Source organism: Nicotiana tomentosiformis, chromosome 6 (genome assembly GCF_000390325.3).
Source record: "Nicotiana tomentosiformis chromosome 6, ASM39032v3, whole genome shotgun sequence".
Lineage (NCBI taxonomy): Eukaryota > Viridiplantae > Streptophyta > Magnoliopsida > Solanales > Solanaceae > Nicotiana > Nicotiana tomentosiformis.
The window spans coordinates 34485600-34502158 of NC_090817.1; the positions used below are offsets into that span (position 1 = coordinate 34485600).

Here is a 16559-nt window from a genome sequence, read left to right on the forward strand (position 1 = left end):
CGATAGAACTCTTTGAGCTTGGCTGACACACTTACATATTTAAATAACATTGAACATATATACATTATTATACATAGTCTATGGAGAGGAGTATGTGTTCATCTGAACCCATATCCCTTCTGATAGATACAACCCAGCAACCCGGTAAAATTGATAAATCATGTCCTGCACGAGTCTGAAAGGCCGTCTTCGGAATGTCTGAATCCCAGATCTTCAGCTGATGATATCCTGACCTCAAATCCATCTTCGAGAACACCCTGTCACCCTGAAGCCGGTCTAATAGGTCATTAATGCGTGGTAGAGGGTACTTGTTCTTGGTTGTGAATTTGTTCATGTGCCTATAATCAATACACATCCTCATAGAGCCGTCTTTCTTCTTCACAAATAAAACTGGGGCACCCTAAGGCGAGACACTCGTTCGGATGAAACTCTTATCAAGCAACTCCTGAAGTTGTTCCTTTAGTTCCTTTAACTCCGCTCGTACCATACGATATGGTGGAATAGAAATAGGTTGAGTGCCCGGCGACATCCCTATCGGGCGGTATGCTTGGTAGGTCTACTGGAAACACAGATGGAAAATCTCTCACCATCATAACTGACTCAACGATAAGAGTATCAACACTGACATCCCTCACGAAGGCTAGATACGCCTCACACCCTTTCTCAACCATTCGATATGCCTTCAAAAAGGACACAACCCTGCTAGGAATATAATTCAATGTACACCTCCACTCCAACCACGGCAAACCTGGCATAGCTAATGTCATGGTCTTGGTGTGACATTCTAAAATAACATGATAGGGCAACAACAAGTCCATGCCCAAGATCACGTCAAAGTCTACCATACTAAGTAGCAATAGATCAACTCTGGTCTCATAACTACCAATAGGGACTAGACATGACCTGTAGACATGGTCTACAATAAGAGAATCTCCCACATGCGTGGACATTTATACAGGAGGACTCAAAGAATCACTAGATTTATCCAAACACGGGGCAAAGTAAGATGACACATATGAGTAAATGGAGCCCGGATCAAATAAAATTGAGGCATTCTTATGACAGATCGGAACAATACATGTGATGACTGCGTCTTATGCGACCGCCTCCATCCTATCCAGAAAAGCATAGAATCAGGCCTGGCCTTCCCCTCTAGGGCGTCCTTTATCCGCCTGACATCCACCCCTAGCTGGCAGTGCAGGTGGAGCGGCAAATGGAGCAGCAACCATGGCCTGTAAACCCTAGGGGACCCTGTGGAATCCGTGGAGCCTGTGTAGTCTGTGGAGGTGCACCCCTCCTAAGTCTGGGGCAGTCCCTCACCATATATCTGGTATAACCACAATCGAAACAAGCTCTCGGTAGGCATGGATACTGAAACTAACACTGTCCTAATCGGCTAGACTAACCACTTAAGGCACCCCGTGTAGGAGGTGCACTAGAGAGTGGTTGTGCATAGTGGGAAGCCTGAGACCTCGGAATAGTCGGAGCACTGCTAGTAGCTGGAAGTGCTGAATGATCTGGGTGGCTCACATGCCCTCTGCCATGATGGGCTGAAACTGCAGTGTAGCCACTACTAAATCCTCCTGGACCTCGAGTCTTCTTGGCCTCCCTATCCTCCATATCCTAGTCCCGCATATGCTTCAACTTGCGAGCGATCTCCACAACCTACTGAAAGGGAGTGTCCGTCTCCAACTCTCTAGCCATTCTAAATATAATACCATAATTGAGCCCCTCGATAAACCTACGAACTTGATCTTTGACTGTGGCAACCAAATCAGGTGCATGTCGGGACAACTCATTGAATCTGATGGTATACTCTGACACTGTCATAGTACCCTTGCGCAGCTACTCAAAATTCATGCGACATGCATCACGAAGGGTGTGGGGAACAAACTCTCTCAAGAACATATCTGAAAACTGAGCCCAAGTGAGTGCAGCTACATCAGTTGGCCTACCCTCCTCGTACACCTACCACCACCTGCAGGCTACTCGTGACAGCTAAAATGTAGTAAAGGCAACTCTGTTTGTCTTCATAATAATTTCGAACAATACTGTGGCACTTGTCTAGAAAACTTGTACGTCCTCAATAACTGCGCCACTGTAAGTAAGAAGGTGATACTTTATGAACCTCTCAAGTCTCAACTTCTCCTCCTCATATACTCATGCCCTAACCTCAGGCGGAACCAGAATAACAGGTTGTACCGGCACCATACTCGGGACCTGATCAACATGGACCGGTTGCTCTAGAGTATGGGCCGCAAGATTCTTGGCTCCTCACCTAGCCTGAGATGTAGCTGGTGCAACATGAATCAGTATCGCATGAGCTAAAGTGTCGAACATGCTCAAAAAGTGTGCTAGGGTCTCCTGAAGTCCATGGGTGACAACAGGTGTCTCGGGTGTCTGTCCCCCAACTGGTGATACTGGTGGCTCCTCAATCGTTGCGCAGGCAGGTGCTCTAACTGCACCACGTGCCCCTCATCAGCCTCTACCTTGGACCTAGCCTCTCGCGGCTCTATCAGGGGGCACGAGTGTCTGCTCTAGCAGTGTGTGTCCTCATCATTTGTGAGAGAATAAAAAGGCAAAGACTCAGATTTTGAAATCAACAAATTCGCACAATAAGGAATCGAAGAAGTGGAATTTTCCTAATAGTTTCGTAGCCTCTTGAATAGAAGTACATACATCTCCGTACCGATCCGCATGTCTCTACTAAACTTGCTTATAACTCATAGCACCTATGAACCTAGAGCTCTGATACCAACTTTTCACGATCCCAAATTCTTACCTTACGATGTCGTGATAGCACCTAGTCTCTAAAACTAGGTAAGTCTAACATACATTGAGAAACAACAGAAATAACAACTTAAACATCAAATTAAATTGTTAAACTATCATAATAAAACTCAAACAGTACAGCTGTCAAATAACTCCAAAAACTCGGCGGAACTGAGTCATAAGCACTAACAAGAATATACTTAGGATCTATAAATACAATACTGTCTGAACTGAAAATAAATAGTAACACAGCCAAAGCAGAAGGTGACTTCGAGGCCTACGAGCGTCGAGTAGGTATACCTTGAAGTCTTCGAGATAACCAGTCGATCACTGGCGTTCGGCACAAACAGATGTACCTGGATCTGTACAAAAATGTGCAGAAGCGTAACATGAGTACACCACAATGGTACCCAGTAAGTATTAAGTCTACCTTCGGTACAGTAGTAAAGAGGCCAGGTTGAGATATCTACTAGACATATAAACATGTGCAAGATATTGATATAATCTAAGAACGAATAATAAAGGCAGTTAAGGGAGTAATTAAGCTGTTAACAATACAAGGATAACAACGTAAAACAACAACAATTGACAGTAAGAGAATACAAGTGACAAAGACAACAAGTAACCAAATACGATAAAATACAAATGGAAAGAAATAAGGAAACAAGAACAACAACTGTGCAAATCATCAAGCCTTTGCAACATAAAATGTACAACAAGAATCATACCGAGGTACCGCATCTCATATTCTCTTTTCACAAGTCACAATCATAATATTTTCTTATATCGCCGTGTGATCCTTATATTTTGATATTTTTGAAAATATTTTTCCCGAAATATCTACACGCGCTTTAGCCTCTTATGTCGCCCCGTGGCTTCAAGTAATTCCCTTACTAGAAACACGCACATAAATCCCATCTTGTCATGTCGCATGCACATTAACCACTGACCTTATATCGACGAATACGCATCAATATCACAACACAATAATCAACTCGCACCACACGTACCCAAATGCCACAACATTTCCAAAATCACAGTACCAATGTTACCATAACGTATAGCCCACGGCTCAACCACAATGTGTACAAGAGTCTCAAATGACAAAATGAATGAGAAACACTCAACAAGGAAAGATATCTCAATAATCAACAACTTCAACCTCAATGTGTAGATTTCACGACTTTAACTTCAATAACTCAAAATGAAGGTATTCCCACGAGATGACAATTTTCCAATTCAAATGTATAACATAATCCTAACAATGAAAGAGATAGTGTGAAATATTAATTACATCCAAATGCATGACGATATTATTACACGAAGAGACATCATGTAATAATAACTCCAAATAAGAATAACTCAACAATAAAAGAGGTAACATGACAATAAGAAAGGTAACATCTTCAATTAAGGCATATAATAGAAAAATCGACAATAAAATGTAGAACATATGCTAACAACATCAAATAACACATGTAAGAGTAAACTAACAATGGAAGATATAACATGATATGACAATTTCAATTAAATACATAAAAGGAGCCTACGAGTCTAAACCGGTCAAAATATCACATATGAGCCCGTGTACTCACTCGTCACCTCGTGTATACGTCTTCCACATAATTCAATTTATACAAATACCCAAATCCTAAGGGGTAGTTCCCCTACATAAAGTTAGGCAAGATACTTACCACAACTAGGCCAATTAACACTCAAATAGCCATTCCCTTAAAATCCTCCTCCACACGGCTCAAATCTAACAAAAAAACTTAATATGATCAAACAATACAAGAGAAACCAATTACGATAAATAAAGCTATTATCTTTACATAATTTCACAAAAGTCAACCCTGGGCCCGCCTGATCAAAACCTGAGTTCATGGATTCCCGACAACTAATAACGCCACGAGTTCATATATGTGTTTTTTTCAAAACCGAGTCCAAATCGACTCTCAAATGCCAAATTTTTATTTTTCAAATCTTAGACAAAATCTCCCCAAAATTTTCCTTTGATTCTAATAAATTTGATGTTAAATATCATATATAATCATGTAATATATTCCCGAACACTCGCAATTGCAAACCCTCAAAATTGCAAAGAATGCTTCGCAAATGTGGCACTAACAGCCTATGTGGGAAGTCGCAAATGCTACTAAAAGTATCGCAAATGTGATCTTGCCCAGACTAGCCTATCTTCGGAATTGCGAGTGGGTCATCGCAATTCCAATACCTGCTCCCCCAGTGTTCACTTCACAATTGCCATAACTGCAGCACCAGCACACCAGCAACCCAAAATAAGTTCAACCCAATCTAAAATGCGTCTGAAACTCACCCGAGCCCTCTAGGCTCCAAACGAAATATCTACACAAGTCTAAAATATCATATGAACTCGCTCGCGTGATCAAAACATAAAAATAATATCTAGAACTACGAACATCATAATGCATGAATTTCAAAAGAAACCTCAAAAAGCTCTAGAATTCCAACTAAGCGTCTGAATCATACCAAACCAACTCCAAATTATACCAAATTTTGCAGACAAGTTCCAAATAGAAAAAGGAACCTATTACAAGTCTAAAAATTGAATTCTGAACCCGATAGCCAAAAAGTCAACCTACGGTCAAACATGAAAAAACTTTTAAACCTCAAATTGCCAACTTCCGGCAAAACAAGTCAAATCAACTTAGGGACCTCTCAATTCAATTTCGGGCATATGACCAAGTCCAAAATCACGATACAAACCTATCAAAGCCATCAAAACACCGTTCCAAGGGTCGTTTTCACAAAAGTCAAACATTGATCATCATGTTCAACTTAGGCTTCTAAGCCAAGAACCAAAGGGTCCAAATAAATCCAAAACCTTCCTAGAGCATAACTAACCAAACCCGCAAGTCATAAAACTATAAATACTCATGTGTGAAGCATCAAAAGGGGAAAAGTAGCGCAAATACACAAAATGGCCGGTCGGACGTCACATTCTTCAAGTAGTCGAGATGTTTCTTTAGCATCCACACTTCTCAGCAAACCTAGATCGGGAATCCTCCTACAAAGGATTCCTCTAATCAAAAAGAAATGATTTGCTAATAATCTCCATAACGTGCATTTCTGGGTATGTGTAGCACTTTCTGGATATTCTACCTTCTCAAAATAATCCCTAATATAGTAGAACCATGCTTTTTCGTCAAACGCTTCTTTAACATGAGCACAATGGGCGAGTTGCTTGCGGATTTCTATGGGGATAGGATCAATATAGTTCTTTTCTGGATGCTGGATCATAGAGGATAATGTGGCCATGACATTTGCAAAATTGTTTCGAATCCGGGAAATATGCTTGAATTCTATCTTGACAAACCTCCTGATCAACTCTTGCACACAATGTAAATAAGGTATTATCTTGGTGTTCTTGGTAGCCCATTCTCCGGCCACTTGATGTACCAATATATCTGAATCTTCAATTACTAGTATTTCTTGAATATTCATATCAATGGCTAGCGGGAGTCCCAAGATGCAAGCTTCGTACTCCGCTATATTATTAGTGCATGGGAATCTATATTTGGCTGATACATGATAATATTGATCAGTTTCTAGCACTAGTATTGCTCCAATGCCTACTCCTTTGAAGTTCGCGGCCCCATAAACAAAATATTTTCCAACCATCATATGCTTCCGAAATGTACTCCCTCTTAATGGCTTGTATTTTTCATCCACGGGATTCTCATCTAAGTGATCCGCCGGTTCTTTCCCTTTAACTAGCTTCTGAGTAACATAGGTAATGTTGAATTCACTAAACAACCTATTATATTTATACCACCAACAACTTTAGGTTTGCACAAATTTTCCCATGTAATGAGAGCCTTTCTGCTAGCTTCAATGCCACTTGTCCACCAAAAGCTTCTACAATTGCCTTTACCAGTTTAACCACCTTCTTTGGGATAACAAAGTTTTGAGACCAAAATGTCTAATAGATAAGAGGACATTTTTTAAAGTTTTACCCTACTTGCATAGGAAAGAAGTCTAGCTGTCCAGGATGTTATTTTGCTCATCTTCTCAAGAAGTAGTTGACATTATATCACATATAGCGCTTTAGTACTCAATGGTACCCCTAAGTGTCTAAAAGGTGACTCCCCTCCGGTAAAACTAAGCATTTGCAGAATTTGTTTTTGAGTTTCTTGTTTCACCTTTCCAAAATATATAGAGCTCCTACTCAAGTTACCATTCAGTCCATAAGCAGAGGAGAACTTCTAAAAGTAATCATACACATGTGAGACAGATAGAGTATCCATATAGAATAAAGAAAGAGATCATCAGCAAAACTTAGTTGGAGAATGTTCAGCTTCCCACACTTGGGGTGATGTTTAAAAATTTTCACTTGCCTTAGTGTTTTCAACAGTCAGCTAAAATACTCCATGATCAGCATAAAAAGGTTAGGGGACAAAGGATCCCCTTATCTTAGTCTTTTCTTTCCAGCAAAAGGCTTGGATGGTATTCTGTTTATCATAATTGAGTAGGACACTGTTATCACATGATATAATCCATCTTATAGAAGTGTTTGGAGAGTTTAAAAAGCCTAAGACTTGCTCAAGAAAAGGCCACTCCACTTAATCATATGCCTTTTGCATATCTATCTTCATCATACATCTGGTTAATACAGTTTTCCTACCATAACTTTTAACCAATTCATGGCTCAAGATAGTGTTATCAATAATCACCCTTCATATAACAAAGACAGTTTGGCTAGAGTCCATTATGTTGTCCACTACTTATTGCATTCTCCTTATGATAACTTTAGAAATTATTTTATAAAGTTGTCATGGTGCAGCAAGTTATGGGTATAAATTCCTTTACTGTGGAGGGATTTTAACATTTGGAATGAGTCTTAAAGTAATGTAGTTAATAAGCTTACACATAGTAGCTGATTTAAAAAATTCAAGCACATCTTCTGCAATCTCCTTCCATACAATAACCCGAGCGTTTTTTTTAAAAGTGTGCATTCAAACCATCACAACATGAGGCCTTATCATCATTTATATCCCTCATAGCCATTTTTACCTCCTCCCTTGTAATTAGTGTAATTAGGTTTAGTTATTGGCTTCTATTCAATACAGAACCTTCACTTATCACGCTTGGCTCAATGGCAGGAAGTTGCTCAGCAGCTGTCTCTAGCAGTCTTCTATAAAATCCAATGATTTCTTATTCAATCTCTACCTCCGTATTAATCATAATTACATTTGAATCCATCAATCTTCTGATTTCGTTCAGAACCTGTCTATTCCTCATGGAAGCAAAAAAATAATTAGTATTAGAATTACCAATGTTTAGCTAATGCACTCTAGACGTTTCCTTTGAAATAGCTTACTCAACCAGTCTCCATTTTTCTAGAGGCTAGGATGGTAGCTGTAATCTACCATTTGCGATCGTAGATCTTTTAGCTTTTCTCTTATATTGTTGATCTTCTTATAATTGTCAGAAAATATTTTTTTGTTTAACTTTTTCAGCTCCTGCTTGATACTTTTCAGTTTACCCCATTCATTTGCATAGATTGAGCTCGCACAGGTAATATTAGTTAACCCTAATATTCCCTATATAAATACACATACTGTGTACACTAAAAACTACTCTAAGCAATAATTTTTCACGCTCTCTTCTCCCATATCAGACGAGGGGTTTAGATTGTGATATAGGGGTTGCTCCAACACACCGTGACAATCACCGCTGACCAGTAATTCCAGTCGTGGTTCATCTGTTCTTTCCTCTTCCGCTACACGAACAAGTAAGTTCTCGTTTTACGACTTACGCGCTATCTAATGTGTTTAGATTAACGCGTTCCTTCATTAGTATCAGAGCCATAGGCTGGTTTTCTAGTCCGAAAAATATATTAGAATGGTTCTATTACTCTGAGTGAATCTAAGAACTAAGTGTCTATATTTTTTGTGTACTATGTGCAATTGGGCTGCCTAAAATTGTCTTATACAATGATTTAGAATAAAAATTTGTACTAGTGTATAAATCTTTTACCGTTGTTTTTGAGTAAATAAGTGAATGATTGTTTTGGATGAAATTAATTTTTTTTTACTGATTTGAAAAAAGTTTTATATCAGTCTTTGAAATTTTTTTTATCTGAAATTCTTTTGGTCAGTTTTTCTTAAGAAACTGATCCAGCGAAAAACAAAAAAAAGGAATTTTTTTTAAATGTTCCGTTGAAAGCCGCTAAAACGTCCATTGCCGGCCACCATCAAACGGATGGTGGCTTCTCTTGAAACCATTTAAGAGTCGGTTTGAAACCGATCCTAGGGTTTTGCCGGCCAAACAAACACACACATATATATGTAGGAGCTTTGTGCTCCAATGGCTATGGCAAAACATTAGAGATGGAAAAGAAGAAGAAACATGTGTTTTTCTTCTTTTACAAAGAGCAGCGGCTTCAACAATAAAAGAGGAAGGAGATGAAGCAATGGCTTCCCTTCTGTAAATGTCAAAACAGAGATGGAAAGGAAGAAGAAAGAAAAAGTCTTCTCTCTTGCAAAGTCCATGAAAGTGGCGGCTGTGAATTAAGAGAAAGGGGAGAAGAAATTTAGGGTTTCTCTCTCCTTTAAAATCTGCTTTAATAATAAATAAATAAATAAAAAACGTGGGAAGCCTCTATGCTGAAGTTAAAGAAGCATGGACTTCTTTTCTTTTTTTTGAAGTTTGGGCTTCAAATGTTGCATGACTCCTTTTCTTTCAAAGTTGACGGATTTAGTAATTGGGCTAAAGGCCCACCCGAAATTGGCCTGTTTGTTTGTGGCAGATTTAAGACATTGGGTTAATGTCCCACTTTTATATGTCTTGTTTAATTTTATTTTGGGCTAATGGCTCAACTAAAAAATTTAAATTAAGTTCCGTTTTTTAAAAATTTTAAATTTCGGAAATTAGTCATATAGACTTAATTTTCAGAATATAAATTTAGTATTTATATTATTTCATGAAAACTATAGTTGTTTTATTATCCGATTTGCTTGAAATGTTAACTATTTTAACATTAAACTTGTTTGTTAATTTGTTTAACATGCTTTAAAATGTTAATTTTTTTAACATAATATTTATTTGTTAATTTGTTTAACATTAAATTTATTTATTAATTTGTTTAACATGCTTTAAAATGTTGATTTATTTAACATTATGTTAATTTGTGTAACATGCTTAAAATGTTAATTTGTTTAACATGCTTTAAAATATTAATTTATTTAACATGCTTAGAATGTGTCACGACCCAAAATCTCACCCGTCGTAATGGCGCCTATCTCGATACTAGGCAAGCCGTTAATGTCACTAAACCACAATTTTTTTTTTATGTTTGAAAATATAATATGTAAATACAATACAAAATCTCCCAAATACAAATACGAATACTCCCCAAAACCTGGTGTCACTGAGTACATGAGCATCTAATATGAATACAAATCTGAAAAAGTACGGTCTACAATAGTCTAAGACCTAAATACAGTGATACAGAGATAGGGAAGGAGAGACAAAGTCTGCAAAACACGGCAGTTACCTCTGAATCTCCGAAAAATCAGCTATACGGAAGAATCAACACCCGCTATATCCGGGAACACATGGATCTGCACACGAAGTGCAGGGTGTAGTATGAGTACACCCAATTCAGCAAGTAACAATAATAAATAAGGAACTGAAGATAGTAACGAGCTACACAGTTATGGTTCATTTCCAGTAATCCCAGCAAAGAATAGACATGTTATCAAATCTGGCAGTTTAATGTCAAATCAATTTTTTATACAGTTCCTGTTCATGTAATCTGTATATCAACAATCTTTCATAAATTTCACAACAATGGCAGATAGCAACTAAATGCAACAACAAATGGAATTCAAGTACAACCTCTCAGAACAGTAATCACTCACTGGGCTCCCAGCCCTCATCACTCCCGGGCTCCCATCCCTCATCACTCACTCAATGGGTACCCGCGCTTACTAGGGGTGTACAGACTCCGGAGGGGCTCCTACAGCCCAAGAGCTATAATCTGCACGGACAACTCACGTGCCATAATATAAATATCTGGATACACACGACCAACTCACGTGGCATAGTATAATATAAGGATCCACACGGCCAACTCACGTGCTATAGTATAATATAAGGATCTGCACGGCCAACTCACGTGCTATAGTATTAATATCTCACAATCAGGCCCTCGGCCTCACTCAGTCATAAATCCCTCCAGTCTCTCGGGCTCTCAATAATCATGAAATCAGCCCAAACAATAATGATATGATGTATTAATAATAATAACAGAGACTGAGATAAAATGTGCAAGTAAAAACTGAGACTGAGTACATATAGCATTTAGCTGGCAATTCAACAAGCACGCGCCCTCTGTAGGTCCCAACAGTACTATCACATAGCCTAAGCATGATTTCTAACATGATTTACAGTCAAATTTTATCAACACATAGAGAGCATATAACTAACAACAAATTACTCAACTTTACAGTTTCCCGGGACGGACCAAGTCACAATCCCCTCGGCGCACGTCCGTCACCTAGCATGTGCGTCACCTCCAAAATAATCACATGATACCAAAATTCGGGGTTTTATACCCTCAAGACCAGATTTAAAACTGTTACTTACGTCAAGCCGTGAAATTCTTATTCTGCAATGTCCTTTCCTCGTGAATTGGTCTCCAAACGCCTCGAATCTGGCCATAAATAATTCGTTTCAGTCAAATGAATTCATTGGAATTAATTCCATAAGAAAATAATAATTTTCCATAAAAATCCAAAAATTAGCTCAAAAATCTCCTGTGGGGTCCACGTCTCGGAACCCGACAAAAGTTACAAAATCCGAAAGCTCATTCCACTACGAGTCTAACCATACTAATTTCACCAAAATCCGACATCAACTCGACCTCCAAATCATCAAATCTTAATTTAAAACCCCCGATTTACACCTTAAAAACATGTAATCTAGTCGGATTATTCGATATTAATTCAATATTATGGAGTAGAAATGATCACAAGGGACTTACCTCAAGTTTTTCCATGAAAACCTTGCTCAAAATCTCCCAACCCGAGCTTGAAATGCCCAAAAAGGGCAAAAGCTCTGAACCCCTCTGTTTTTGTACTGCCCAGAAGTTTTCGCACCTACGGCAACTTGGCCACTTCTGCGCCAACCGCATGTGCGAAAAAATCCCGCATTTGCGCCTTTTCCTGCATTTGCGCACCTATTTGCGCTCCTGCGCAAGCCGCTTCTACGCGCGTCCCTCCGCATCTGCGCTCATGCAGGTGCGGAATTTCCCTCGCACCTGCGACCACTTCTCCATAGTCCATTTGCTCATTTGCGCTTGCCAGGCTCGCTTCTGCGAGCTCGCACCTGCGATGGAATATCCGCAGGTGCGATTGCAGCAGAGGGCAGAAACTTCAGCTATTTCTTCTAAGTCCGAAATTTGATCTGTTAACCATCCGAGACTCACCCGAGGCCCCCGGGACCTCAACCAAATGTACCAACAAGTCCTAAAATATCATACGGACTTAGTCGAAAACATCAAACAACGCTAAAATCATTAATTACACCCCAATTCAAGCCTAATGAACTTTGAAATTTATAATTTTATAAATGACTCTGGAACCTATCAAATCACATCCGATTGACCTCAAATTTTGCACACAAGTCATAAATGACATAACAGAGGCAGTGTTTTTAAGAGCGAGAAGCGCAAAAAAGCGACAAGGGCTCGCCTCGCTTCAAAAGCGAAACGCAAAGCGAAGCGCACGCTTTATTAAAGTGAAGCGCAATTCTTAAAAAACACAATGTAAACCTTGCAAAGACACAATATAAAATTATAAATAATCAAAAAGTTCAAATTGTCAAAATCAAAGCTACTAAATTACTAGAATCAACCTCTTATTCTTCTACTCTTCTTGTTCTTCTTCAAGATTGTCAAAATCTTGAATTCCTCTATTATCTTCATATTGCTCGTCATCTTCCTCCTCTCCCTCCTCTTCCTCTTCATGATCACTTTCATCTTCATCAATTAGGGATAGGGATCGACTTGTAGTAGCCACACTTTTTCCCTTCTTAATCAAGCTTGAACTTGAAGTATTCCCCCTTAAACCATAAGGATTCTCCCCAACTCCACTAGCAACCGCAACATCACCCCAAGTGAAATTAGAATCGCCTTCAAATACTTCTTCATCTTCATAATTTTTGGGGACTCCGGTTAGCCACTCATTAGCCTCATCAATATTGTCCAAAAGAATTGGATCAATTAGATTGCGGTGGTTGTAGCGACGCCTCAATGCTCTATTGTATTTTATGAACCCTAGATTATGGAGGCGCTTCAAGGTTAATCGATTCCTCTTCTTTGTATGAATCTGCAAACAAGATGTGTCAACTAATTAGTAGGAGTTGGGACAATGAGATATAATTTACTTTATCTCAAAACACGAAATAATTCTTTTTATTTCTCACGTGTTCAAAAACGCTCCAGTTCCTTTCACATCCGGATGAGCTACAAGTTAAACTTAGAACTCTGATGGCGAAAGTCTGTAAATCCGGAGTCTCTACACCATATTGGTCCCACCACTCAACTATAGAAGTGAAAAAAAATCAAGAGTTAATAAGTATAAAAAATACATTAAAGTTAGAGCTATAAAATATAGAAGCACTTGGTCACCTGGCGATTTCGTCTTTCTTTGTTTATAGCAGGTCGGAGCTTAAAAAGTCCCTCAGCTGCCTTGTAAATAGCAAGCTGATCCACTATCCTTTCTTGCATGTCTTCATCTGGGGTCAACTTGATAACAACCTCATGGAATCCTGTCCATACTTCTCTAGCCAATGAATTATTCTCATGCTGATCATAAAAGAGTGACGGGTTCAGAATAAGTCCAACTGCATGCAAAGGTCTATGAAGTTGCTCACTCCATCTTGCATCAAAGATCTGAAAGACCTTTGCATATTTCTGCTCATCAGTGAATGATGCTTGAATAGCCTCCTTGGTCCTATCCATAGCTTCATAGAGGTAGCCCATTGGTGGTTTTTGCTCCCCATCCACCAAACAGAGTACTTTAACCAAAGGGCCACCAATTTTAAGAGCATGAAGGACATTATTCCAAAAAGAATAAGAAAGAATAATGCGTGCAACATCTTTCCCTGCACTTTCCTTTGCAAATTTACTCTTGCTCCATTCCTCTGAAGTGAACAACTTTCTCAAATTGAATTTTTGCAAGTGGATACTATGTAAAGTCAAGAAAGTAGTGGCGAACCTTGTCTTGCCCGGTTTCACCAAATTTTTTTGTTCGGTGAATCTTCTCATCATATTCAATAACAAGGGCCGTTGAGAAATATAAGAATGTACCCTAACGCCCTGGCCAAAAACTGTAGAGAAGGGTTTTTCCTTGAAAATGTCCCCGAAGATTAAGTTGATACAATGAGCCGCACATGGAGTCCAATAGACATTCTTGTACGCTCCTTCCACCATGCCACCCGCTTTCACATTTTCACTCGCATTATCAGTGATCACTTGAATAACTTTGCTTGGGCCAATCTTTTCAATGGTGTTCTGAAACAAGGTGAACATTTTGATGTGGTCAGTGGATGAGTCGCTAGCATCAATGGACTCAAGAAACAAACTTCCCTTGGGAGAATTCACCAACACGTTAATAATCATTTTCCCAGTTCTTGCCGTCCACTTATCCATCATAATGGAGCAGCCATACTTGTTCCACGCAACTTTATGTTCTTCCACAATTTTATTAGTCTCCTCCACTTTCTTATTTAGATAAGGACCTCTGATTTCATGATAAGTGGGAGGCTTCATTCCAGGTCCGTATTGACCAACGGCCTCAATAAAGTCTCCAAAAGTGTCAGTATAGTTGACACAATTGAAGGGGAGCCCAGCATCATAGACCCATCATGCAAAAGCTCTAACTGCACGATCCCTCAAAATGTCCTTAGCAATTTTTTGTACATCTTTCCACCGCTCTTTCCTTCTGGCTTCTTTGGGAAATAGCAATCTATAGGACCTTTAGTCCTACTCGTACCCGTCGATCCATGGCTTGAAGAGATTGCATCTCTTCCCCGTTTTGTTGGAAGTGACAATTCTTTAATATCATCATCACCATCATCATCAAGATTGGTCACCAATGGTTGATGACTCATTTGATTTTTTTGCTCCTTCTTCTTCTCAACAAAATTCTTTATTTCATCCCTCAATATTTCGGACAACTTGTGACGTTTCTATCGCCACCAATAAGATGGAATTTAAAGCGATAAATTCCATCCGTTGTAATCTTGTTACAAAACTTGCATACAATATTTGTATTCTTCTCATTAACTCTATCGCCATATCGCCAAGCCGGGTCTTTATCTTTCGATCTTTGAGACATTTTGAAATCCCTATTAAGATATAAGAAAATACATAATCAAATAAACTGAAAATACATATAATATATATAATAATTAATTTTATAAACCGAAATACACATTAAAAAAATCAAATAAACTAAAATATAACATATATAATTTTCTAAAATGAAATACATATAAAATTAATCAAATAAACTGAAAACATAACATATATATAATAATTAATTTTATATACTGAAAAATACATTAAGAAAATCAAATAAACTGAAAAATATAACATATATAAATAATAATTAATTTTATATACTGAAATATACATTAAAAAATCAAATAAACTAATATATATATATATATATATATATATATATATATATATATATATATATATATATATTAATTTTCTAAAGTGAAATACATATAAAATTAATCAAATAAACTGAAAACATAACATATATATAATAATTAATTTTATATACTGAAAAATACATTAAAAAATCAAATAAACTGAAAAATATAACATATATAAATAATAATTAATTATATAAACAAAAATACACATTAAAAAATTCAAATAAACTGAAAATAAAACATATATCATATATATATATATATATATATATATATATATATATATATATATATATATATATATATATATATATATATATATATATATATATATATATATAATAATTAATTTTATAAACTGAAAATGCATATAAAATTAATCAAAATAACTGAAAAATAACATATATATAATAATTAATTTTATAAACTGAAAATACACATAATATTAATCAAATAAACTGAAAATATAACATATATATGTGTGTGTGTGTGTGTGTGTGTATATATATATATATATATAATAATTAATTTTATAAACTGAAATACACATTGAAAAATCAAATAAACTGAAAATATAACACACATATATAATAATAATTAATTTTATAAACTGAAATACATATAAAATTAATCAAATAAACTGAAAATATAACATATATATAATAATTAATTTTATAAACTAAAATACATATTAAAATTAATAAATAAGAAGATATAAAATTAATCAAATAAACTGAAAATATAACATATATATAATAATTAATTTTATAAACTGAAATACACATTAAACAAATCAAATAAACTGAAAATATAACATATATATAATAATTAATTTTACAAACTAAAATACATATTAAAATTAATAAATAAGAAGAATAAAGAGGGTTGGGGGGGAACCAACGCCTGCACTAGCGCAGACACTGGACGAGAAAAACTAAAAAAGAGAAGAAGAAGAAGAAGAAGAAGAAGAAGAAGAAGAAGAAAAGAAGAAAAATTACCTGGAGGCTGGAACCCTAGTTGGCTGCTGCTGCTGCTAACGTTCAATTTTTGGCAAGACAAAGAAAGTTCTTTTC

At 37.0% G+C, this 16559-nt stretch overlaps 1 protein-coding gene across 1 annotated transcript; it reads right to left on the minus strand.

Annotated features, from left to right (window-relative positions):
• Positions 1-13420: 13420 nt before the first annotated feature.
• On the minus strand, positions 13421-14590 carry LOC138893775 (uncharacterized). The gene has a single exon (XM_070178435.1). The coding sequence runs from the start codon at positions 14588-14590 to the stop codon at positions 13421-13423; it is 1170 nt and encodes a 389-aa protein (XP_070034536.1).
• Between the last annotated feature and the right edge of the window lie 1969 nt (positions 14591-16559).